This window comes from Topomyia yanbarensis, chromosome 3 (assembly GCF_030247195.1).
Source record: "Topomyia yanbarensis strain Yona2022 chromosome 3, ASM3024719v1, whole genome shotgun sequence".
NCBI classification, from domain to species: Eukaryota; Metazoa; Arthropoda; class Insecta; order Diptera; family Culicidae; genus Topomyia; species Topomyia yanbarensis.
In genome coordinates, this window is record NC_080672.1 from 148,367,179 (window position 1) to 148,392,625 (window position 25,447).

Consider the following 25,447-nt stretch of genomic DNA (forward strand, 5'->3'; position numbering starts at 1 on the left):
GATATCTGGGAAAAGTCGTGGGGTGTCGGGCTTACCCACGGTGTTGGACTTGCCCCCAGTTCCCCTACCTCATGCAAAGCTTTCGTTCATCATAGCCGTTTTTTTCACTTTCGACAGAGCCACCCCAACTACAACCCATGACACCCTCAACTTTGCGCGCTTATAACTTTGTCAGTTTTTATTGGATTGACTTGCAGTTTTCACGAGGCGATTTGTTGATGCATTTCTCTATTCATTTGATCAATTTTTCCCATACAAACTTTAAACCGTTTCCGGAACCACTTCGAGTGTACCAAATGAGCTGAAATTTCCAGGGAAACTTATTAGCCACCTAAACTATCTTTTTCAGGTACAAGATTTGAAATTCCGCACATTGCACTTTTTTCATACAACCTTGGGCCACTCTACTGCATATGCAACAACATCAACCAATCGTTGAATTATTACCAATACAAAATGACTAAAAATGCAGACAGTTAAGTATATAACCAAAGCAACACCCTGGCTTCCGTAATAGCTTGTTATCAACAAACATATCTATGCCAAACGACCATTATGCCAAATGACTTGTAATAATGTAATTAATTCTGAAAATTACGATTAATGATCATTATGCTAAATAACCATTATGCCAAATGTCCGTAGTGCAAAACACCCCTATGCCAAATGACCCAACTCAAATACCCGTTCGTTGTGGCGTTAATACGGTTTCAAATGGATGGTGCATGAGTGCGGAAAATGAAAACCAGCAGCCGTATTTGCAAGAGTTGCCAGATAGATAAAGGTAATAGCAATAGAAATATCTATTAATAGCAAGCATTTTTCGTTGTAGCTACAAGAGTGAAAGTTTCTAATGCATTGTGATCTATGTCTACACGATTGTTGTTTCTAATTAGTTGCACTCTCTCTGCTAAGCAATTATTTTTCTATCCGGCAACTGTACAGCAGGATGTGAGCAACAAAAATCCAATAACATACCTCTTTCGTGAGACGTTCAATGTTCACCTTGTCCTTATCTTTTTCACGCATTTGTGATTTGAGCTTTCCAATCTCTTTCACAAACTCGTCTCGTTCATGTTCTCGTTCAGCAGCCTGGTCCTCCAGGAAATGCCGTGTGGCTTTGAGTTGTTTATCTGCAGCCACGATCTAAGCGTAATTCATAGGGGAGAGGACGGGAGATGAATGTATTGCAAAAGTTCAAGGTTGCAGTATGATTCCAAATCAAGCGTAAGAGATTAAAGCGTTCCAGCGTTTTGAATGGTTATGCGTGAGGGAAGAAAAAATACAAATTAACGACCTGCTTTGAGCCGTGATTTATGAAAATTATTCTTCATGTGATCACACAAAAAAGTGTGCCTTCAATTTTTACGAGATACAACAAATGATAACAAAGTACATTGGTGAATGCAGTTACTGTAAAAAATAACTTGCTTGGGTAATTTTTATTTGTGCAATATTCTAGGAAAAGTCACATTTAAAAATAATTAGACAGTGTGCAATTAAATTTTAGAAAATGCGAAGTAGCATGCAAAACACGTAACACAAAACTTACTTGAGCCTGCAAATCCAGTTTCTCGCGTTTCTCATCCTCCATGTATCGTTCACCCTCTCTGCAGAAATCTTCTACCAGCTGCAATAAATTAACACTATTGTCAATGATATGATCGGGTGAGACGGTACCTAACAAATTCTTTGCTCTCTCCTGTAATTCGACGAAGCAATTGGTTGGTCTATGTGCGCTTGGCAGCAACGCATTTGTTCCATATCCCTCATTAATTTCAACATTTTGACCATTTAGGTCTAGTAAATGTAGTTTTGTTTCATTCAATTCAATAAATAAACTGTTGTATTTGCTTTCTAAAATGCGTTTCTCATCTTCCGTTTTTAAAAGTCTATTCTTCAGTTCATGTAGCTGAATATTTAATTCTCCGCTGGATTGCGCAGATCCCAAATCAAGTGGTAAACTGGTAACATAGTTGAGTTTGTTCTCATTTGAACAGCTGGTTCGTATCAGATTTTCGTCAAACGAACGAGTCCTAGCATTTTCTATTCTGTTGAACCCACACTGAAAGCCATTTTCGTCCTCAAATTTATCACTTTTTAGCGATGTTTTATCTAAGTCCTCGTCCTTCGTTGCAAGTCTTGTTGTACGCCTTTCCGAAAGCGTCAAAAGATGCATCGCTTCTGTATTTAGCAATGCTAGACACTCCTCTAGATTAAGTGATTGATTTGTTCCATCACTATTGGCGTTGTCCTTCGACACGAATTCCAGCAATGAAGGGTCTTCAATTATTGAAATCAAACCAGACACATCCGGGGCAAACTTCAGAAACTTCTTTGTAGTCGAACATGTCGATATATTTGATACATTAACATCGATAGCAGAAGCCTCTATAGTCTCGTCGTCTGTGCCAAATATCAAACCATGTTTTTGGAGTTCTTCACGAACAGTGCTATTCAAGTCATCTTCGCAAACCGAAACATATTTTAAGAATTCTCCAAGAACGTTCCGCAAGGTATACGAGAGTTCTCGCAGATTGTCTCGCTCGATGATAATTTTGTCCAAATCACGAGTCGAATCAAACGTCGATTGGCGTTTTAGCTTCCACTGTTGCTGTTTCTCAAAATCAGTTTTCATACGGGCCATCTAAATTTCATAAAAGATTGAGCAATTTGTTAGCACTGCTGGCGTGCACACCTAATATAGAGAATCTTACTTCTTCCTCATGTTTGATTCGAAGTTGGGAAATTTCCAGTTGGCTCCTGGCAGTAAACTTTTCCCTGAGTAGTATCAGTTCCGGTGGCCAATGGCAATCTTCTATAGCCGTGTCAGATAACAGCGCCTGTTGGGAAGAAAACAATATAATACGTATGAGCACGAGATGGATACATGTTAATATTGCAAGCATAACTAAAGGGTGATAGACTTATTACACCCATGTTTGAATAACTAGTGTAATGCAATGTCAAAATAAAACTGGCACAAATTACATGCGTAAATGGAACAAACGACGACTGTCAGGGCCCAAAACCGTGGAGTTTATATAGGACTATTTGTTGGATTATTGTATCGTTGATTTCGTGCAATAGGAGCACAATTATAATTTTGTGAATCACCATAGGGATCATCCATCAATGACGTAGCATTATATGGGGGAGGGGGGATTTTTTTATTTTGTGATGATGTGTGACGACAGGGGGGTAGGGGGTCATGTCATGCTACGTAGTTTTTTTTAAAGGGGAATAACTAACATCGTTTTTTATTTTTTTTTTATTTTGCGGGAACAAGGGGGGGGGGGGACTTACCGTCAAGCTACGTAATTACCCGGGGGTATTTAGAGGTTTGTGACGAAATGCTACGATGGGGGAGGGGGTGTTAAAAATCACTCAAAAAATGCTACGTCATTTATGGATCGTCTCCTAAAATGCTTTTAAAAATATGTATCTCAAAAAAGAAAAACCTGTTTTAATCCACCTAGAGGTGCAATTGTGCCTTTCTCATTTCTCCAAACTATGATTTAATAGCTGGTTCGTACAAATGTAAGGAAATGTCTTTCATTCTTATTACACTTGGTAAGTATATATAAGAGCACCTTTTTGCATTCATCGCGGTATCGGTTTGAATCGGAGTTTTCTATGTGATCGCACTCCACAACCCGTAACTCCGGAGCCGGAAGTCGGATGGAGATGGAATTTAATATCAGTTTCCGGGGACGCAACACCTTTCATTTGAGACTAAGTTGATCAAATCGGTCTAGCCTTTTTCGAGAAACCAATATAACCGTTATTCTGAATTTGGATGCTTTAGGATCCGTCGATGGTGGCCAGAGTGGCCAAAGAGACTTTGAATGACTGTTGGTGACCTAGATCTACAAATTCAACAGTTGTGTTTACGTTTTGGAAAAAAATCACCTTTTTACATTCATCGCAGAAATCGTTAGAATCGGGATTTGCTGCGTGATCGTACGTATCACCCTGTAATTCAGGAACCAGAACTCGGATCCACACAAAATTCAACAGCAGCTGATGGACCTTTCATTTAAAATCAAGTTTGTCAAAATCAGTTCAGAAAATTCCGAGAAACCGATGTGGAAAAATCAACAAATTTTGTTTTGTAACCATACTCTTCAACTCGTAATCCGGAACAAGGTTGAAAATGAAATTCAATAGCAACCTATGGGAATATTATACCTTTCATTTGAATCTTAGTTTGTAAAAATCGGTTCAGCCAACTCCGAGAAACCGATGTGGACATTTTGTTAACAAATCCGCACATACACACACATACACACATACATACATACATACATACATACATACATACATACATACAGACATACATACACACACAGAGATATTTTGCGATCTTGGCGAACTGAGTCGAATGTTACATGAGACTCGGCCCTCCGGGCCTCGGTTAGGATGTCGGTTTTTGGAGCAATTGCATAACCTTTCTATATGAGAAAGGAAAAAGAATAATATTTAATTAGCTTAATCAGCATGAGTTCAATGTTATCTTCATGTGATTATATTTTGAAATGTTGGTGGAATGGGTTTGAAAGTGGAGGAAATGGGGGGTTTGTAGAGTGGGAGTGGAGGATGCGTCAGAAATCTTTCATCTTATTTCGGTATACGGGGTGGTCCAAGGGGAAGGGAGTGATGAAGGAGGGAGGTGTAAGGGCAAGGCGAGGGGGAGGGGCGGCGACGAAACACTCAACTGCATATTTTGCCTTCCATTTGAGATTTGGTTCAGTCATCACCGAAGAACCGATGTGACTTTAATTGTGTAATATGCCCGGAATTACGGACTTCCGGAATCGTCGATAGTGGACAATATATTCAAAGAATGTTTGATTGGCAATCAGTGATCTAGATCTGCGATTAGAAGTAATTTGGTGACCATTTCAATAGTTTTTAGCCTCTGAGATATTGCGATTGTACCGATTTCTATGGGAAATTCCAGTGTATCCTTACTAACACCCCTGTAACTCCGGAAGCAAGAGTCAGAACCGAATGAAATTCAGCAGCAGTCAATGGTATTACTGTATCTTTCATTTAAAATCAAGTTTGTAAAAATCGGTAGAGAATTCGTTGGGGAATGGGTGTGATATTAGCTTAGGAACTTGGCGGGTTCCCCGGGGGCGTCATGAACCATCATAGGTGGCCAATGTGGTCAAAGCTGCTTTGATTGATCATTAGTGATCCAGACCCGCAAACTAGAGTAATGTTACATCAATTTTAATATGTTTTACATCATTTGAACATCATGGTGGTACCAGTTTATATGGGAATTTGCTGTGTGACCGCACTCTTCAACCCGTAACTCCGGAACCGGAAGTCGGATCAACTAAAAATTCAATAGCAGCTTATGGGAGCGTTATACCTTTCAGATGAAACTAAGTTTGCGAAAATCGGTTCAGCCATCTCTGAGAAAATTTTGTGAGTTTAAATGACACACACATACACACACACATACACACACACATACACACACACAGAAATTTGCCGATCTCGACGAACTGAATCGAATGGTGTATGACACTCGGCCCTCCGGGCCTCGGTTAAAAAGGCGATTTTTTCAGTGATTGCATAGCCTTTCTTTGTATGAGAAAGGCAAAACCTATTTATTGTCTGAATGATTTATATCTTGGCAAGTAATATGCTAAGGGGTGTAGCCTATATGGCATAATGGACGTTTGGGATAACGGGTTTGGCATAAAGACGTTTGGCATAATTGACATTTGGTATAAAGCTTATTGAGAGGTTTGGCATAACGGCCGTGTGGCATAATTTGGCATAATACCTATTAGCATAAGCATAAGCATAAGAGATCGCCCGTTGTTGCTACTCAGTTATTGACCAGAACCAAATTAGGTTGCAAAATGTTCATTGAAACTACATGCTTGGGAATAACACGATGAGCCACATTGTACAATCTATATTGATCCCTGCATGCTTATCAATACCGACGCCGGCCACGTCCGAATGCAGATCTTCTGGGAAAGGAAGGAATGTTAGTCCGATACATGTTGCTACTAGAAACCAAGGAATCCTCTGCATCTCCACATGTATCACGGGAAGGGGAGGGTTGTTAGTAGGTGTGCCAATATCGTTATCGTGTAATAATTGCTCTGGGCAGCCGGCTGCCGAGAATTTAAGAAATTTATCATTTGTTGTATTAATACGATTAGCAAAATAAGCAACTTGAACTCCGGATAGCCGGCTATAAGGAGCACTGCTTATATTTTTTAATACTATTCAATCACGCGACGAATTTTTTCGTGGTTTTTATCGTGTCGGTGCTGATTCTACCCGGCGACCGTTTGAATAAAATGCGAAATCTTATACAGAAGTTATTTGCCTGCGTCTTTATTTTTTTTTTGTATCGAATACTATTCTTGTAGATAGTTGGAATTGCACATGTATAATGATTTCGTAGTAAGTGGGGCTTTTATTAATATTAAACTTTATTAAGAAGTGTGAAAACAGGAATGCAAACTGAGTTATTTCCATTATTGCCTTGCGTTGTGAAGATGATTTTGGCGAATGCGACTTCATCATTTTTCAAGAACACGATCGCTCGAAAAAGAGCTTGTTTAGTTTTTGGTTCTTTTTAAATACTAGGTAACCGGGGAGATTCTGGTAACACTGCTCAAGACTATAGGTAGCATTTTTCGGCTACGCAATTTTTTGGTTTTTTTACTGGCTCGTTCCGTGTTTCCGGTGTCCGTTCCTGTTCCAAGTGTTCGGGTTGCGTCCGTGTAAAGTATAGCGAGTGAAGTTCGGACGCGGTCCGTTTCCGTAATTGTGGAAGATACCGTTTTCTTGCGTCTGGTTCCGGCGTCGTGTTTTACGTCTGTGTTGGTGTAAAATTAGTTTTGGCTGCTCTTTTCGTTACTAGTGTGTTATTCAGAAGGCTCAGAATTAAATCAGGGCATAGTGTAGACCCCATCCAGACAAGCCCCGCGTGATCGCTTCAAATATGATGACAGTGCAAAAGATCCAAAGACGGTTCTCCGATGGGTGACTAAAGAGAGATGGGCGAGGTGCTTTGTTTTGTGGTTGTTGCTGTTGTTTGTGTTTTTATGCCCCGAAGAACTGTGCCTCATAAACGCTAGTGGCTAGGTGCTTCACTTTGAGTTCGCGACAGTGCATACGAAAGGACAGCAGTAAAACAGCATGCATGTGAGGGTGCGCTTCAAGTGTGGGATGCTACATGTGATATTGACAGCATAAAGCAAAGAGTCCGCTTGCATGCGGAGTGCATAACTGTGGTAGTAATAGGACGTGATGATGGTATCTCAAACGCAGTGGCACTCTCGACGATGGCGACAGGAAACTCAGGTGGTTTCGTTTTTTAATAATTTTATAGATTTTTTTCTACAGCCTTTGGATAGCCGATGGTAAAAGTGTGCTAACGATGGCCCGGTAGTGTAGGTTACGCGTAAGTGTAAGCAGAAAGCTTTTTCTGTGTGTGCAAGGCATAAGCATTGGCACTTGAGTATGAGTATATGCTAATCTCAGTATTGTTTAGTTGGTGCAATTGTTCCATCCTGAGCGGACCACCGAGAGTTGTCGAACCAAGCTCATTCGATGAGGTTATGTTAGGGTGGTGTAAAATCTAATAGGGCCTTGGGTAAAAATTTCAATGCAGTGCAGACATTAGAATACGTTGTTAGACAAATTCTTAATTTACTTGGCATTTATGAAGCCAACACAATGGCAAAATTGTGGGCATAGACGTATACTAAATAATAATGTGTGAGTGTGTGTGTGTTGTTGCGCACGCGTGTGTGTGTGCGTGAGAACTTTATGTATCGATAGCATACTTTTCTGTCTGCCTCTCGTTTCTTCTGCTGTGAATTTTGTGCATCAGACATATTCGGTCTAGCCACGTATTGAATGCTTAGAAGTACATGCTAGAAAGTGTACAGAAGTCACAGCGGAGTGAGAGAGACGGGGATGGAGGGTATGCTGGCCATGCGTATTTTTATTTCTCAATGTGAATGTGGATTGGATGTGCTAGTGCTGCCAGCTGAGTTTATTATTGCGCGGGTAAGGCGAGAAATGATTTACTTGACCCAAGTAGGTGTTTGTTTCGCAGTAGGTTGTCTGTTATGTTGTTTTATAAAAATTAGAAGCATAAAAATTGATAGCTAATATCAAAATTGCTAACAGTACGAGCAATATTATTAGCATATACGAAATATCATTTTCATTATGCTGATTATTTTAATATTGATTATAAGCTTTATTATAGCGAATGTGCACTATTTGTATTCATTGTATTTATAGTTTTTGGATTAATACAATGGTAATAAGCGCAGTACTTTGGTTTGTTCAACATTTTCATTATATAAAGTAAATGAATTATATAATTTCAAGCGTAACATTCCTGTGAATAGTAAATTGATGAATGACAAATAGTAAATTGAAACCGTAATTTATCTTACATATATTGCTTATATAATAAGAAAAATAGGCATATTAAAATAATTGGTGTTTCACCAGCGACTAGCGACTACCAGGTGTCGCCCCAACATTCTTCGCCCGAAAAATAGGTGGCAAACAAGCCGGTCGGTGCTCAGCTAATTTCGTCCGCGTCCCTTGTCACCTATTTTTTTATTGCGTGTTTCATCGGCGGTGCTATCTTTGAAAATGAGCCGCCTCTTGGATATTCAACTGTTTTTTTGCTTTCTTATTTTATTGCAAATGAGTAGAAGTTTTGATTCATTCATATTCGGGATTGCAGATATTTTGTCGCATGTAAATTTTGGGTGTTCGTTGATGTGATGGTACTGTAAGGGAGCACGTATCCGCCGGTCGGCCAACTTTTCTTTGGACTGAGCAGACTGATTTCTGTGTTTGTTTGGGGTTTGTTTTACCAACGGGGGAACTGATCCACAAGAGCATTCAATGTGCTTAGGGAAGGCACATGGCCTTGTTTGAGTGGAATGATGACTTCAATCATGTATAATGTTTGATAATTGACGGTTCGCGAGGGGGATCAGAGACCGGTTGGCAATTACCTTCAGTTATGTCAGCATAGGTGTTTTACTATCATGTTCATTGGTTGGCTTTCAATTCTATCTCACGCCTCCACGCGAGTCTGGGTCTGTTGATGACGTTTGGTTCCTGGATCGGCGACGACTGGGTGCTGTCGGCCTTCTGCCGATGCTGGTAGAGTGGGAGGGTGCGAGCGGATCTGGCCGAGAGGACAATGTCGTAAAAATGGATGGTTGTTGGGAGGTCGACTTCAATGGGACTTTGGTTTGACTGGTGTCGGTGATCATGGGTCGGTGCGTACTGGGAATTCGTTGCGTCTGTTTTGGTGAATCTGATTTCAGGTTCCGTTGTTGGTGGCAGGCCCGTGCATCGGGTTGGCGATCCTCTGTGTTTCCCTTCAGTGTTCGATATGGTCGTTCGTATGCGTGTGTTTCGCAAGCGGTCCGATGTGGGAGGTGGGAGGTGCTTTCATTGATTTGTGGCATCTCGGGCTGTTGTGGCTCTTTGCCTGTATAACGTGTTGTCACTCGGTGATTTGCAACCCAAAAATATATCGTAGATAGGGAATAGCGAAGTTAGTCTAAATGATGTCGCAATGGATGGTGATCCGGCCCGTTGCGCGGATGGGATTGGTTTTTCTGGGCGGTGCTCCCACGGTCGGCTGTGTGGGGTTGGAATTGCTTTTGTTTTGTGAACGTGGGATGCTCTCGGTGGCCGGCTGCCCAGGGTTTGGAAGGAGCCGGGGACTAAGCGGGATCTTTTTCGAGCGATCGTGTTCTTGAGGACTAACTAGACTACTATCTGGTGCTTTGCGATCGCATCGTTTGCTTGGAGCGGATCCTGGACCCTGTTCCCTTCCAGACCGCTGGCTCCGCGACGCCTGTGGAGGAGTCTGATGAACCTTCTGTATAAGATTCCGCATTTTATTCAAACGATCGCCGAGTAAAATCAGCACCGACACGATAGAAACCACGAACAAATACGTCGTGTGATTGAATATTATTAAAAAATATAAGCAGTGCTCCTTATAGCCGGCGGTCCGGAGTTCAAGTTGCTCATTTTGCTAATCGTATTAATACAACAAATGATAAATTTCCCAAATTCTCGGCAGCCGGCTGCCCAGAGCAATTATTACATGATAACGCTATTGGCACATTTACTAACAACTCTCCCCTTCCCGTGATACATGTGGAGATGCAGAGGATTCCTCGGTCTCTAGTAGCAACATGTATCGGACTAACATTCCTTCCTTTCCCAAACGATCTGCATTCGGACGTAGCCGTCGTCGGTATTGATCAGCATGCAGGGATCAGAATAGATTGTACAATGTGGCTCATCATGTTATTCCCAAGCATGTTGTTCCAATGAACATTTTGCAATCTAATTTGGTTCTGGTCAATAACGGAGCAGCAACTACGGGCGATCTCTTATGCTTATGCTTATGCTTTTTAAATACTAGGTAACCGGCTGCCGAGAGTATCCTATGTTTTCTAAACAAAAGCAATTTCAACTCCACACAACCGACTGTGGGAGTACTGCCTAGAAAAGCTAATCTTATCTGCGTAATGGGCCGAATCACTATTTATTGCGACATTATTTAGACTAATTTCGCTATTCCGTCGTCGGTCTAAGGACCAAATGTCATCAATAGACCTAGATTGTCAATTCTCAAACCTTATACATGATTGAAGTCATCATTCCACTCAAGTAAGGCCATGTGTTTTCCCTACGCACATTGAATGCTCTGTGGATCAATTCCCCCGTTGGTAAAACAAATCCTAAACAAACATAAAAATTAGTTTGCTCAGTCCAAAGAAAAGTTGGCCGACCGGCGGATACGTGTTCCCTTACAGTGCCATCACACCAACGAACCCCCAAATTTTACATGCGACAAAATATCTGCAAACCTGAATATAAAAGAATCAAAACCAATACTCATTTGCAATAAAATAAGAAAGCAAAAAAAAACAGTTGAATATCCAAGGCGGCTCATTTTCAAAGATAGCACCGCCGATGAAATACCCAATAAAAAATAGGTGACAAGGGACGCAAACGAAAATAGCTGAGCACCGACCGGCTGGTTTGTCACCTATTTTTCGGGCGAAGAATGTTGGGGCGACACCTGGTAGTCGCTAGTCGTCGGTGAAACTCCAATTATTTGAATATGCCAATTTTTCTTATTGCCGTATTTTTTTACTTTTCGTATCGAATTTTTTTCTCTGAAAAACCATTTTTCACAATTTTTATAATGTACACTATGTTTCTAGATGTATTCTGTGCACTTTTATTGTCCTTGCATCAGGAATCGACGGCCCGTAATATGGGGAAAAGATTTATTTTTTCATTTGCCGGAATTCGATTTTTACAAACTGTCACCACTCGCGTCAGTCGAAAATATGCCGAAAAATGCGTTTTCGCATAATTTGGCATAATATCTATTGGAAATTAAGAGACATTTGGCATAATGGACGTTTGACATAATGAACATTTGGCATAATACTTATTGGGGCGTGAACGGTAGTATTTAGGATGCGCTCCCCATCGGTGATGTGCACATCCCAGTATCGTTGCTCCATTGGGTTTAGTCCCCATTTCATCATATACGGGAATGAAATGGCCGATCAACCGATGACTTCAACAGGATTTTAGGTGAGGGTGACCTAGAAACACCAAGAGACACCAACAGTTAGACAAAATCCGGGAGATTGTGGTCAAAAATTTGGCAAAGGCAAGCGAGGGCATTCGAAATCAATACAACTTGCGCCATCGAAAGTTCGCCAAACCTTTTGAAAATGGCCAAATGGTTTACCGTCGAAACATGAATGTCGTTGTCGAATGGACTCGAGTCTAATAATGCTAAACTTGAACCACAATACTTACCGGCAAAAATCGTCACCAAAGAGGGTGTATTCTCCTACGAGCTGGAGGATTTAGCAGGTAAGAATCTCCGAGTTTGGCCAGCAAATCTCCTCAAACCAGCATAAAAAACTTTTCCGTGCCGTCTGTGGACTGACGGTATTCTTTTACATGAATTACTCACTTGGGAGTTTTCCAAAAGCAGCCTCAGTTCCCAACGGCAGCACCACAGACTTTGGTCCGAATAAAAAAGGATGGGTAGGTAATGTCAGAGACATAACAGGAGTGAAGTAGAATACACTTAGGCTGGTAATTCGAATGCTGTAATTTTTACTATCTTCTGCATGGTTGAATTAAAATTAGGTAGGGTGATGAGCCTATTTGCGCCATGTTTCTATTATCACCCTACCCATTTGAAGCCGTTGGTTAGAGCAGTGTCTGCCATCTTTGTTCAACGCATTGAGTCAAATGGTAGCGCAACACTAGGGGCACTCGATTCGAGTTTTCATTGTGCTCAAACACGAGAATTTTACTGTTTTCAACGCATTTATGATATTATATTGGTTCTTAACAACTAAGCAAAGTGGTTGATGTCAATTTTTACGCATTCCATTGATTGTAAGGCAAGAAATTACCGAATTAGTGAGGCACCTCGCTTAGTATGGGGAAAATGGGCTCATCACCCTATTAGGTATTTCTGTTATTTATTTATATGCACGTACATCACTTGCGATGCGTTTATGCAAATGAAATTTCGGTTCTACCTCGAAACTTTCAAACGTCCGCACGAGACACATGTGTGGTAAAATTCAACTGTTTTGTTCCCAAGTTTCCGGTGGGTAATTATTTTTCAAGCGGATAGTAGGGTGATGAGCCCATTTTGCCATGTTTCTATTATTACCCTACTCAATTGAAGCTGTTGGTTAGAGCAGTGTCTGTCATCTTTGTTCAACGCATTGAGTCAAATGGTAGCGCAACAATAGGGGCCCTCGATTCGAGTGTTCGTTGCGCTCAAACACGAGAATTTCACTGTTTTCAGCGCATTTGTGTTTTTATATTGGTTCTTACCAACGAAGCAAAGCATCCAAAAAACGCTGCCCGCTGATGTCAATTTTCACGCATTCCATTGATTGTAGGCCGAGTTATTAATGAATTTGAAATGCACCTTGCTTAGTATGGTGAAATAGGCACTTCATCCTACAGAGTTAAGGCAAATGTCTTATAAAAAAATAAAATATTCAAACCATAACCAACCAGGTTTCTTCGGAATAACCCTTCAATTGTCACGATGATAATAGACAACAACAAATGGTCGCTGTTAGGTCAGACCGGACTAAGTGACAATTTATTGATTTCGAGAAAAACGAGTTTAAAGTTTGAATCGCAGCACCCCTTGCATTATAATTGAAAATTAATTTTCGCCATAACTCTTTCTTACTGTTACATATTTCAAATCTGGCAAAAGTTGAATATAGCTTAAGAAATTGTTTATCATGTGCTATCATTATCTCATTTTTTAACGTTTTGCTACTTAGTCCAGTCTGACTTAACACCGACCAAATGTGGTACCATGACAATCTGGTTTTGCGAAACGGTTTTAAACTGTGTTTATAGCAACATATACGATGATACGTAAAACGTTTTTCCAGGTTACCACAAGTATCAATCCATCAGCAGAAACTTATCTTATCAGTATTCAACAAACCAACATAATCTCCTTCAAATCGTTTGATTTAACAGTGTTCCGAAAAATTGTTGCCGGTCCAATATACACCCTCCGCAGTGAACTCTATAGCGCGCGCCGTAGTGAATTTATTTGAGAACGCCACACATAATTGACAGAGAAAGAGAGCGCGGTCTCTCGCACCCAACCACATCGCCAGCAAACACTTGAAATTTGTTCATTTCTTGAGCGTTTTTTTCAAAAAGAAATATCTGCAATGAGTTACTCTCTTTGTTTACTTTCTCTTCTGTTAATAATTCGGTCACTTTAACATTTATTGATCGACTCTTTGCATAATATGCTAGTTAAAACCACCGTCTTTCGATCTGTACTGTAAAATAAGTGAAAAGTGTTATAGTGACGCCGCAAAAATCGAAAGAGAAAGTAAACAAAGAGAGTAACTCATTGCAGATGTCTTTTTGAAAAAACGCTCAAGATTTAGCTCCGAAAAAAGAGCGTTTCTGTTTTTTCTGTGGTCTGTGATGTTTGTATACATAAAACTATCGCGCCTGTAAATCATTGAAATAATGCCTGGCGACAGTCATGGAATATATTGCTTCGAGCTGACGGAACGTAGCAACTACTACGAGGTCAGAAAGCAAACTGACGATTTTTTCTTATGTGCTGCTTTTATACGTGCGTCGCGTTCAGTGGATAACAAAGAGGCAGTCCTAGCAAAGCTCGCTGCTTGATTGAAATATACGGACCAATCAGCGCTGATAATTACCACTTTCACAAAATATATTATTTTCGTTATTTATAGTAATCGTACATTTTAAGGAATCAAATACAACATACGTGCACATATTTCCGATCAGATAGTGCAAAAATATAGCGATTTCGATCAGTACAACAGAAGTTATTCGCATTTGAAGATTGGGAAAATATTTCAGCAGAAACTTTGAAACGGGACCCCTATATTGAAACGTTAGAAGTATTCTACTTCAAAAACAAAATAAGTTTCTTCATCTTCTCTATCTTTATTCTAGAGGACTGAAATTGCTGCAGGAAAATTTTTAGAACGCATTTTCCAAGATATTTTCCCGTACTCCGCCGTTCTCGGGGCACCGGACGCATCTAAATACACTTACTGCCGTGAACCGACGGTAAATGGAATAAAAATCGCGAATAAAATAAACAGATCGCGAACGCTTATTTCGCAACCTGTTTTGTTTTTATTTACCTATGTTGATGATTCATTCATCAAACCGAATGGATCATCAATTTTGACATTTTCCCCGATGTTCGCCCCAATGTCTGCACCAAGCAGGTGTAGCCCGATTCGGATCAGGGTGGTGTGCGTGATAGGGGGATGGGATAAAAAGCGCCACGCGTCTTCGATCTCGAATCGAATGATAAACTTTCAATTCGCATAATTTTGGGTTTTTGATTAAACCTGGTTCGTCTGATTCCGAAGAGAATCGCTTTGATATTTTTAAATTATGCGAAAGAATTCTTTGGTCCTTCTCAAACGTTTCTTTTTCGTTTTGAGGCGAAAAGGGACGAGTATACAAACTTTTGTCCGGAATGTCTGTGAGTGGGAGAAACGATGACGTGTTAAGCGGTATTGTATGTGTGAATGTATAAGTGCAGAATCGTATTGAATGAATGAAAGTATGTGTGAATGATCAGATAGAATTGTTTTGGGGTCAACTCGAAGTGCTTATCGGAATGTGAATCTTCGAGTAGGCCAGTGATTGAGGATGAATGAATGGGATAATTGTATGAATGCATTTTGATAGAAACCCCAACACAAGCGTGTAGTACAGGTACCGTAAGAACACGTACAACATTTCTGGACATTCGATGATAAAACAGAACAATATAATGCCGACAACCGTGCCTCTGCAAGTTGAAACATTGAAAATTGTCATTGTCACTTGCAGAATTTTGAGAATATCGAGTTGTTTCCGATTTTGTTTTCGGATTGGATTTAGGGTTCAACCCATAACTGGATAATGGTAATGACTGACAGCCTCTCGCTTCGCGTGTGTTGCCAATATTATCAGACCAAACACAGGCCATCATTTCGCCGATGAGGACACCCGGTCGATTAGTTTTTTTTATGAATTATTAAAAAATTGTGGAAGAAATACTTAGATGTAGTTAGTTTTTCCATTCTATATTTATTTATTTCATTTTGTTTAATATTATTGTATCGGTGTTAGGTGTTAGTTTAGAAAAAAAAAGATTGTAAGCCGTCAGGGCAACAATTTAGCACTGGGTGGAAATATACCCTTTTTTGCGTATACATTCCGTAGAGTGTATTTGTTTACTTAATGTTATGGTCACCGCTGTTCGATACCGTTCACATTTAGTTTGTAAATTTTTGTATAGTTTTGCGTTTGTGAACGGTTTTGTACGTACAGATAGGTTTTAAAAATTTTGTTTTATGTTTGTGTATTAATAACATAGGGCATACCGCTCTCCTCTTGCGAAAATACGTGTGCACTGGTTATGCTGCTCATCGTTGACAGCTATGCGACGAGGCGGTTTGTTTTGTTGGAGTGAGAAAGGCGGCCATCGAGTTTTGATTAGATAGTGACGGACCACGGCAACGAAAAGATGTCCAGAAAATTGTTTTTTTTTTTCAAAAATGTTTCCCGCTACCGTGACCAAGTTCAGTGCGCGTGTGCGACGGTAGATTCCCGTCGAAAGTGCCGGTCCATGGTCCGGGTGCTCAGTGTTTTGTGATGTTGGGTCGCCAGATATCGGAAGCTAATCGCCAAGGAGCCGCTCGCTTCCACGGCTAAATAAAAGTGACCCAAGTGACACCAGTACCGTTCTCACTGTGGAGGATTTGTCGAACACGCCTAGCTCTGCTCCACAGTTAATCGCAAAGGAGAAAGAAACAGGGAGGACAAAGGGTCCCCTGGGAAGTGCACTACGGTGACTTCCGGGATCGCTTGCGGCGAGCAAAACGATCCGGCGATAATTCACCAACGTCGCTAGGGAGGTTCCCACAAAGGAGCCAACCCAAGTAGCATTCCTAGTTTTATAGCACACTACAAGTGCATTCTAAGTTTTAAGAAGGGCTTTAAGAGTGCCATAAAACCTCAATTGTTACTAGGGAAGCTCACCTCTCTAGCTGAACGCCAAGGACTGCTGCCAACAACATTCCGGGAGAACTCGGCCGTTGTAGTCCCGGCCGGTCGGACGAAACCGCTGTCTTTCTGCCAACAGCAGCAGATCGACAAGCAGCGGAGAGTGCACAAAGAAGAGAGGTGAATAAAAGTTGGTAAATTTAGTAATTTATTTGTTTGTTTACCTTTTCTTTTGTTGTGTTACGAAAATCCGAAAGTCTTGGTAGAAGTACCTAGGCCGCCCTGAAAGGATCCGCCGGACAATCAGAACCAGAGTAGTGGGGAAACCACTACTTACAAGTGGCACACAGGCAGCAGTGATACGTTTACCGCCAACCGCAGCCAACATGCTTATTTCGACCGGTAAAATCCAATTCGGATGGTCGGTGTGCTCGTTACGATTGATCCCTAGAGCCACTAAACAAATGGAGAGGTGTTTCAGGTGCCTGGGTTTCGGTCATCAGGCAAGAAATTGTAGAGGCCCGGACAGATCTGATCTGTGCAGAAAATGTGGGGAGAAGGGATACATTGCTAGAGACTGCACGAAGCAACCGAAGTGCTCGCTCTGCACAAATGTGGGCCTTTCCCGCCATGTGAAGGGAGGCTCTTATGCCCAAGTACAAAAAGGCGAAGGCAGGCCAATGATGATGGAGATAACCCAGCTTAATCTTAATCATTGTGACATTGCACAGCAACTGTTGTGGCAGTCAACAACAGAAACGAAGTACAACGTTGCAATTATTGCAGAGCCGTATCGTGACCCTCCCGATAACGGTAACTGGGTGGTGGATAGTGCAGGGATGGCGGCAGCTGTTATGCTCCTCCACGGTGGACACCAGAGCTGTACAGCCGGATGTTGGACTTATAAACCCACTCGTAGTCGGGCGAACGCCGGTTGTTTTAGGAGGAGATTTTAACGTTTGGGCCGTCGAGTTGAGTAGCCGGCTGACCAATGCAAGAGGTTACAGCTTATTGGAAGCACTGACAAAGCTGGACGTAGAGCTGTGCAACGAAGGTTCCGCTAGCACATTCCGTAAAGACGACCGAGAATCTATCATCGACGTAACATTCTGCAGCGCGTCGCTGATGGATAACATGAATTGGCGAGTTAGTGAGCAGTACACACATAGTGATAACCAAGCGATCCACTACATCATTGGTCAGCGAAATTGTACAGTAACGCCGAGAGTGGACTGACGAGCGGAAGTGGAAAACAAAGGACATCGACAAGGACCTTTTTGTGGAAGGACTTCGTGCTGACAGCGTCACTCCAATTTTGAGTGCCGATCAGCTGTCGGAAACAGTAGCTAGGGCATGCGATGTAACAATGCCGAGAAAAATAGAGCCGATGAACTACCGGCATCCGGCATCGTACTGATGGAACGAAAGGCTAAGCATCCTCCGGGCTGCTTGCCTAAAAGCCAGACGACGCGTCCAGAGAGCAAGATCTGAGGCAATTAGAGAAGAGTGTAAGGTTATATTCTGGGCGGCCAGGGTAGCTGTTAAACGCGAGATAGTGCTAAGCAAGGATCAAGGGTCCGATGACGCCAGTCGAAATGTGCGCCGACAAGCTGAAAATTATCGTGGAGAGCCTTCTCCCGAAGCACGACCCAACCGCATGGCCGTCTACACCATACGTTGATGCAGACGGTGGAAATGCAGGTGACAATCACTGATCCAAAAAATCACATATATTTCATGTGAAAAAGCACATAAATGTTAAAATCAACTAATCATATTAGATTCATGTGCAGCAATTAAAATTCATACCTACAATGATAACTTTCAAATAAGGTACCAATAACTTTCAAGTATACAATACATACATTGTATGTGATAGTCACATACTTCAAGTATTATATGTAAAGCATGTGAGTATTATGTGAATGTACGATGTGAAAAAAGTAAACAGATTTAATATGGCGTATTACCAGCACAAGGTATCCGAATTACAGCCGGAGATCCTCAAACAGTTTGATAAAGGTATTTAAATGAAAATTAAATCTATTATATACATTAAGAACAATGCCATTAAAACGTAATTACATTTCAGAATCTGGGACTAAATAAACTGGAGAAAAAAATTCAAAATTGGAATCAATGGTGGAAACAATATGCAGCGATTCTATTTCGGAATTGTTATACATTTATAAGTAGTTCAAGTAAATATATACATTTCAAATCAATTAAATGTCTTCATATTTATTCTACATCCTCCACTCTTCTTGAACACATAATAAAAGCATTTGAATGCTATAGGAAATGCAACTAAAAATCGACTGAAACTCACATAAAAATAATATGGATGTCATCTAGAAAGTATATGACATTCCTATGGAAAGCATCTGAATTTCACTTAAGATATACGTGCAGTCAACGATGATTTTAATTTGATTGACAATGAAATCTTTTAGGTGTGAAACATGTAATATTTACGTGAAAAGTGTTATGGAAAATATTTATATGTTTTTGCATATGATAAGGAAGTGATAATTTTTTTGAGTGATCGAGTTTCCAACGACGAGCTCCTTATAGCGGCAAAAGGGCTGAAAGCGAAGAAAGCTCCCGGACCGGATGGTATCCCCAACGTGGCACTGAAGACTGCGATCCTGGCGTTTCCGGACATGTTCAGGATAGTCCTACAGAAATGCCTTGGCTTGACGATGGCTACTTCCCGGATAGATGGAAGTTCCAGAGGTTGGTGTTGCTGCCAAAACCAGGGAAACCACCAGGAGATCCAGCATCGTACTGGTCTATATGCCTGCTGGATACTCTCGGTAAGCTCTTGGAAAGGGTCATCCTCAACAGGCTATCGCAGAGGTAGTTCGGGTTCCGGAAAGGGATATCGACGGCGGACGCCATTCGCATAGTCATCGCGAACGCGGAGAAAGCATTCAATCAAAAGAGAAGGGGTAATGGCTACTGCGCCGTGGTAACGATAGACGTGAAGAACGCGTTCAACAGTGCTAGCTGGGAAGCGATCGCCGTAGCGCTACACAGAATGCGGGTTCCGGACTATCTATGCAAGGTTCTGAAAAGTTACTTCCAGAACCGAGTACTTGTCTACGAAACGAGCATGGGGCAGAGATCAACTAGGGTTACGCCGGAGTAGTTCAGGGCTCCATAATCGACCCAACGCTCTGGAATATAATGTACAACGGAGTGTTAACACTGGAACTGCCCAGGGGAGCTGAGATCGTCGGCTTTGCAGATAATGTTGTCCTGACGATAACCGTCAAGTTGCAGCTGGTTCACCACGAAACCGAGGTAGTGCTGGTCAGCAACTGTAAAAAAATCCAGTGTGTCGAGATTAGCGTCGGAGGACAATCCATTCAATCGATGAAGCACCTGGGTGTGATGGTCGACGATCGGTTAAATTACAACAGCCATGTCGACTATGTAAAGTCGAATGGTATATGAAACTCGACCCTCCGGGCCTCGGTTACAAAGTCGATTTTTAGAGTGATTGCATAGCCTTTCTTTACATGAAATCAGCAAAACATGCTATAATTTTTAAAGCATACAAGATAGACACTTGGTGTTTTCAGTAAAGATGTTCGCTATAAAATTACCCAAGACATCATCTCAATATAATTTTCTGATAAAATTAATGAAAATATCTCCGTTATAGGGGGTTTAATCTGTTAACACACAATATCAAAAGAAAGAGCATATTACATTCAATAACTTCTCAGGAGCTGCTATTGACCTCAACTTAACCGTTTTGGCGTTAATATTTGATTGCATGTTTTTGGTCTAATTTCTATATATTGGAGCGGTAAAAATCCGTCGTTCGTATTTATTATTCGATGTCCCTTTTGATAATAGTCCGTTTTCAACAAAATATAGCTCGTTCAAAAGCTATTTGTATAACGTGTCTGATGATATATAATGTGTTAATCTATGTTGTCAATTACGCGAAATAATGCGTTGCGTAAGCACGGTACACTTTGTAGATTGCCTATTATTAATCAAGCAACAGCCTTACAAAAAAACTAGCCTTCTTTAAAACAAAACGGATCGAAATTGCTTTACAGATTTCCATGTTTTTTTACACTTTCCGCATACCCATATCTCGTCTGATCACGGCGGGTAAGGTTAAGATATTATTTTGGGCAAACGTTTAAAAATAGGCACGCATAAGTAGAAATGTGAGAATCTCCATATTCAGACGTGAGATTTACACTGCAGCATTGTCGAGTGGTGGAAGGTCAATGAACATATGACGCATCCGCTCAAGAAATTGAACACTAGTAGGAAGAGGATGGGAAAAGTTTTCTCGATTCATTTTCGTTTGTGAATGATTTTACTACCATTCACTCGCAATATATCCAGATGCATATCAATTGAAAAACATATCTACACATTTCCTGCAAGGACGGATCAATGTGTTTGATGTTTGCAGGGATGCCGGGTAATATATTGTGAAATCTGTGCACAACCGTAGGTCAAAAATTAAGAAATCTGTGCGAGTCTGTGCATTATAACATAAAACTGTGCAGCATATTCAAAATCAATGAAACACAGATTAATCTGTGCACCTGGCATCCTTGGGTGTTTGTTCAACGAATGCCCAACGTTCCCTAAGGGATATTACTATAGGATGTCAAACGCAAAACTTTAATAACGATATGTCGTATGCCTTTCATTTCATCAATCAAGAAAGTGATTTCGATTTTGGCAAGCACTTGTCTATAGAACGTACGTAATAAAAACAAATTTAAGAATACAATGGCATAGCAAGTTTTTAAAATATCAGATTTGAAATATAATATATAATATATATATATATATATATATATATATATATATATATATATATATATATATATATATATATATATATATATATATATATATATATATATATATATATATATATATATATATATATATATATATATATATATATATATATATATATATATATATATATATATATATATATATATATATATATATACATATATATATATGTATATATGTATATATGTATATATATATATATATATATATATATATATATATATATATATATATATATATATATATAATATATATATATATATATATATATATATATATATATATATATATATATATATATATATATATATATATATATATATATATATATATATATATATATATATATATATATATATATATATATATATTATATTTCAAATCTGATATTTTAAAAACTTGCTATGCCATTGTATTCTTAAATTTGTTTTTATTACGTACGTTCTATAGACAAGTGCTTGCCAAAATCGAAATCACTTTCTTGATTGATGAAATGAAAGGCATACGACATATCGTTATTAAAGTTTTGCGTTTGACATCCTATAGTAATATCCCTTAGGGAACGTTGGGCATTCGTTGAACAAACACCCAAGGATGCCAGGTGCACAGATTAATCTGTGTTTCATTGATTTTGAATATGCTGCACAGTTTTATGTTATAATGCACAGACTCGCACAGATTTCTTAATTTTTGACCTACGGTTGTGCACAGATTTCACAATATATTACCCGGCATCCCTGCAAACATCAAACACATTGATCCGTCCTTGCAGGAAATGTGTAGATATGTTTTTCAATTGATATGCATCTGGATATATTGCGAGTGAATGGTAGTAAAATCATTCACAAACGAAAATGAATCGAGAAAACTTTTCCATCCTCTTCCTACTAGTGTTCAATTTCTTGAGCGGATGCGTCATATGTTCATTGACCTTCCACCACTCGACAATGCTGCAGTGTAAATCTCACGTCTGAATATGGAGATTCTCACATTTCTACTTATGCGTGCCTATTTTTAAACGTTTGCCCAAAATAATATCTTAACCTTACCCGCCGTGATCAGACGAGATATGGGTATGCGGAAAGTGTAAAAAAACATGGAAATCTGTAAAGCAATTTCATAAAGAAGGCTAGTTTTTTTGTAAGGCTGTTGCTTGATTAATAATAGGCAATCTACAAAGTGTACCGTGCTTACGCAACGCATTATTTCGCGTAATTGACAACATAGATTAACACATTATATATCATCAGACACGTTATACAAATAGCTTTTGAACGAGCTATATTTTGTTGAAAACGGACTATTATCAAAAGGGACATCGAATAATAAATACGAACGACGGATTTTTACCGCTCCAATATATAGAAATTAGACCAAAAACATGCAATCAAATATTAACGCCAAAACGGTTAAGTTGAGGTCAATAGCAGCTCCTGAGAAGTTATTGAATGTAATATGCTCTTTCTTTGATATTGTGTGTTAACAGATTAAACCCCCTATAACGGAGATATTTTCATTAATTTTATCAGAAAATTATATTGAGATGATGTCTTGGGTAATTTTATAGCGAACATCTTTACTGAAAACACCAAGTGTCTATCTTGTATGCTTTAAAAATTATAGCATGTTTTGCTGATTTCATGTAAAGAAAGGCTATGCAATCACTCTAAAAATCGACTTTGTAACCGAGGCCCGGAGGGTCGAGTTTCATATACCATTCGACTTTACATAGTCGACATGGCTGTTGTAATTTAACCGATCGTCGACCATCACACCCAGGTGCTTCATCGATTGAATGGATTGTCCTCCGACGCTAATCTCGACACACTGGATTTTTTTACAGTTGCTGACCAGCACTACCTCGGTTTCGTGGTGAACCAGCTGCAACTTGACGGTTATCGTCAGGACAACATTATCTGCAAAGCCGACGATCTCAGCTCCCTGGGCAGTTCCAGTGTTAACACTCCGTTGTACATTATATTCCAGAGCGTTGGGTCGATTATGGAGCCCTGAACTACTCCGGCGTAACCCTAGTTGATCTCTGCCCCATGCTCGTTTCGTAGACAAGTACTCGGTTCTGGAAGTAACTTTCAGAACCTTGCATAGATAGTCCGGAACCCGCATTCTGTGTAGCGCTACGGCGATCGCTTCCCAGCTAGCACTGTTGAACGCGTTCTTCACGTCTATCGTTACCACGGCGCAGTAGCCATTACCCCTTCTCTTTTGATTGAATGCTTTCTCCGCGTTCGCGATGACTATGCGAATGGCGTCCGCCGTCGATATCCCTTTCCGGAACCCGAACTACCTCTGCGATAGCCTGTTGAGGATGACCCTTTCCAAGAGCTTACCGAGAGTATCCAGCAGGCATATAGACCAGTACGATGCTGGATCTCCTGGTGGTTTCCCTGGTTTTGGCAGCAACACCAACCTCTGGAACTTCCATCTATCCGGGAAGTAGCCATCGTCAAGCCAAGGCATTTCTGTAGGACTATCCTGAACATGTCCGGAAACGCCAGGATCGCAGTCTTCAGTGCCACGTTGGGGATACCATCCGGTCCGGGAGCTTTCTTCGCTTTCAGCCCTTTTGCCGCTATAAGGAGCTCGTCGTTGGAAACTCGATCACTCAAAAAAATTATCACTTCCTTATCATATGCAAAAACATATAAATATTTTCCATAACACTTTTCACGTAAATATTACATGTTTCACACCTAAAAGATTTCATTGTCAATCAAATTAAAATCATCGTTGACTGCACGTATATCTTAAGTGAAATTCAGATGCTTTCCATAGGAATGTCATATACTTTCTAGATGACATCCATATTATTTTTATGTGAGTTTCAGTCGATTTTTAGTTGCATTTCCTATAGCATTCAAATGCTTTTATTATGTGTTCAAGAAGAGTGGAGGATGTAGAATAAATATGAAGACATTTAATTGATTTGAAATGTATATATTTACTTGAACTACTTATAAATGTATAACAATTCCGAAATAGAATCGCTGCATATTGTTTCCACCATTGATTCCAATTTTGAATTTTTTCTCCAGTTTATTTAGTCCCAGATTCTGAAATGTAATTACGTTTTAATGGCATTGTTCTTAATGTATATAATAGATTTAATTTTCATTTAAATACCTTTATCAAACTGTTTGAGGATCTCCGGCTGTAATTCGGATACCTTGTGCTGGTAATACGCCATATTAAATCTGTTTACTTTTTTCACATCGTACATTCACATAATACTCACATGCTTTACATATAATACTTGAAGTATGTGACTATCACATACAATGTATGTATTGTATACTTGAAAGTTATTGGTACCTTATTTGAAAGTTATCATTGTAGGTATGAATTTTAATTGCTGCACATGAATCTAATATGATTAGTTGATTTTAACATTTATGTGCTTTTTCACATGAAATATATGTGATTTTTTGGATCAGTGATTGTCACCTGCATTTCCACCGTCTGCATCAACGTATGGTGTAGACGGCCATGCGGTTGGGTCGTGCTTCGGGAGAAGGCTCTCCACGATAATTTTCAGCTTGTCGGCGCACATTTCGACTGGCGTCATCGGACCCTTGATCCTTGCTTAGCACTATCTCGCGTTTAACAGCTACCCTGGCCGCCCAGAATATAACCTTACACTCTTCTCTAATTGCCTCAGATCTTGCTCTCTGGACGCGTCGTCTGGCTTTTAGGCAAGCAGCCCGGAGGATGCTTAGCCTTTCGTTCCATCAGTACGATGCCGGATGCCGGTAGTTCATCGGCTCTATTTTTCTCGGCATTGTTACATCGCATGCCCTAGCTACTGTTTCCGACAGCTGATCGGCACTCCAAATTGGAGTGACGCTGTCAGCACGAAGTCCTTCCACAAAAAGGTCCTTGTCGATGTCCTTTGTTTTCCACTTCCGCTCGTCAGTCCACTCTCGGCGTTACTGTACAATTTCGCTGACCAATGATA

General features: G+C 40.1%; 1 protein-coding gene across 5 annotated transcripts in view; it reads right to left on the reverse strand.

The window, feature by feature from the left end:
- Nucleotides 1–25,447, reverse strand: part of LOC131690945 (pericentrin) — a 141,117-nt gene that overhangs the window by 49,775 nt on the left and 65,895 nt on the right. For 4 of the 5 annotated variants that reach the window (XM_058977034.1, XM_058977033.1, XM_058977037.1 and 1 more), the window contains 3 exons: nt 2,718–2,843; nt 1,553–2,647; nt 979–1,146 (listed from right to left, as the gene is read on the reverse strand). In XM_058977034.1, the coding sequence (XP_058833017.1) occupies nt 979–1,146; nt 1,553–2,647; nt 2,718–2,843 (1,389 nt within the window). The remainder of the gene's footprint in view (nt 1–978; nt 1,147–1,552; nt 2,648–2,717; nt 2,844–25,447) is intronic. The other variant, XM_058977035.1, reaches the window with a different exon arrangement.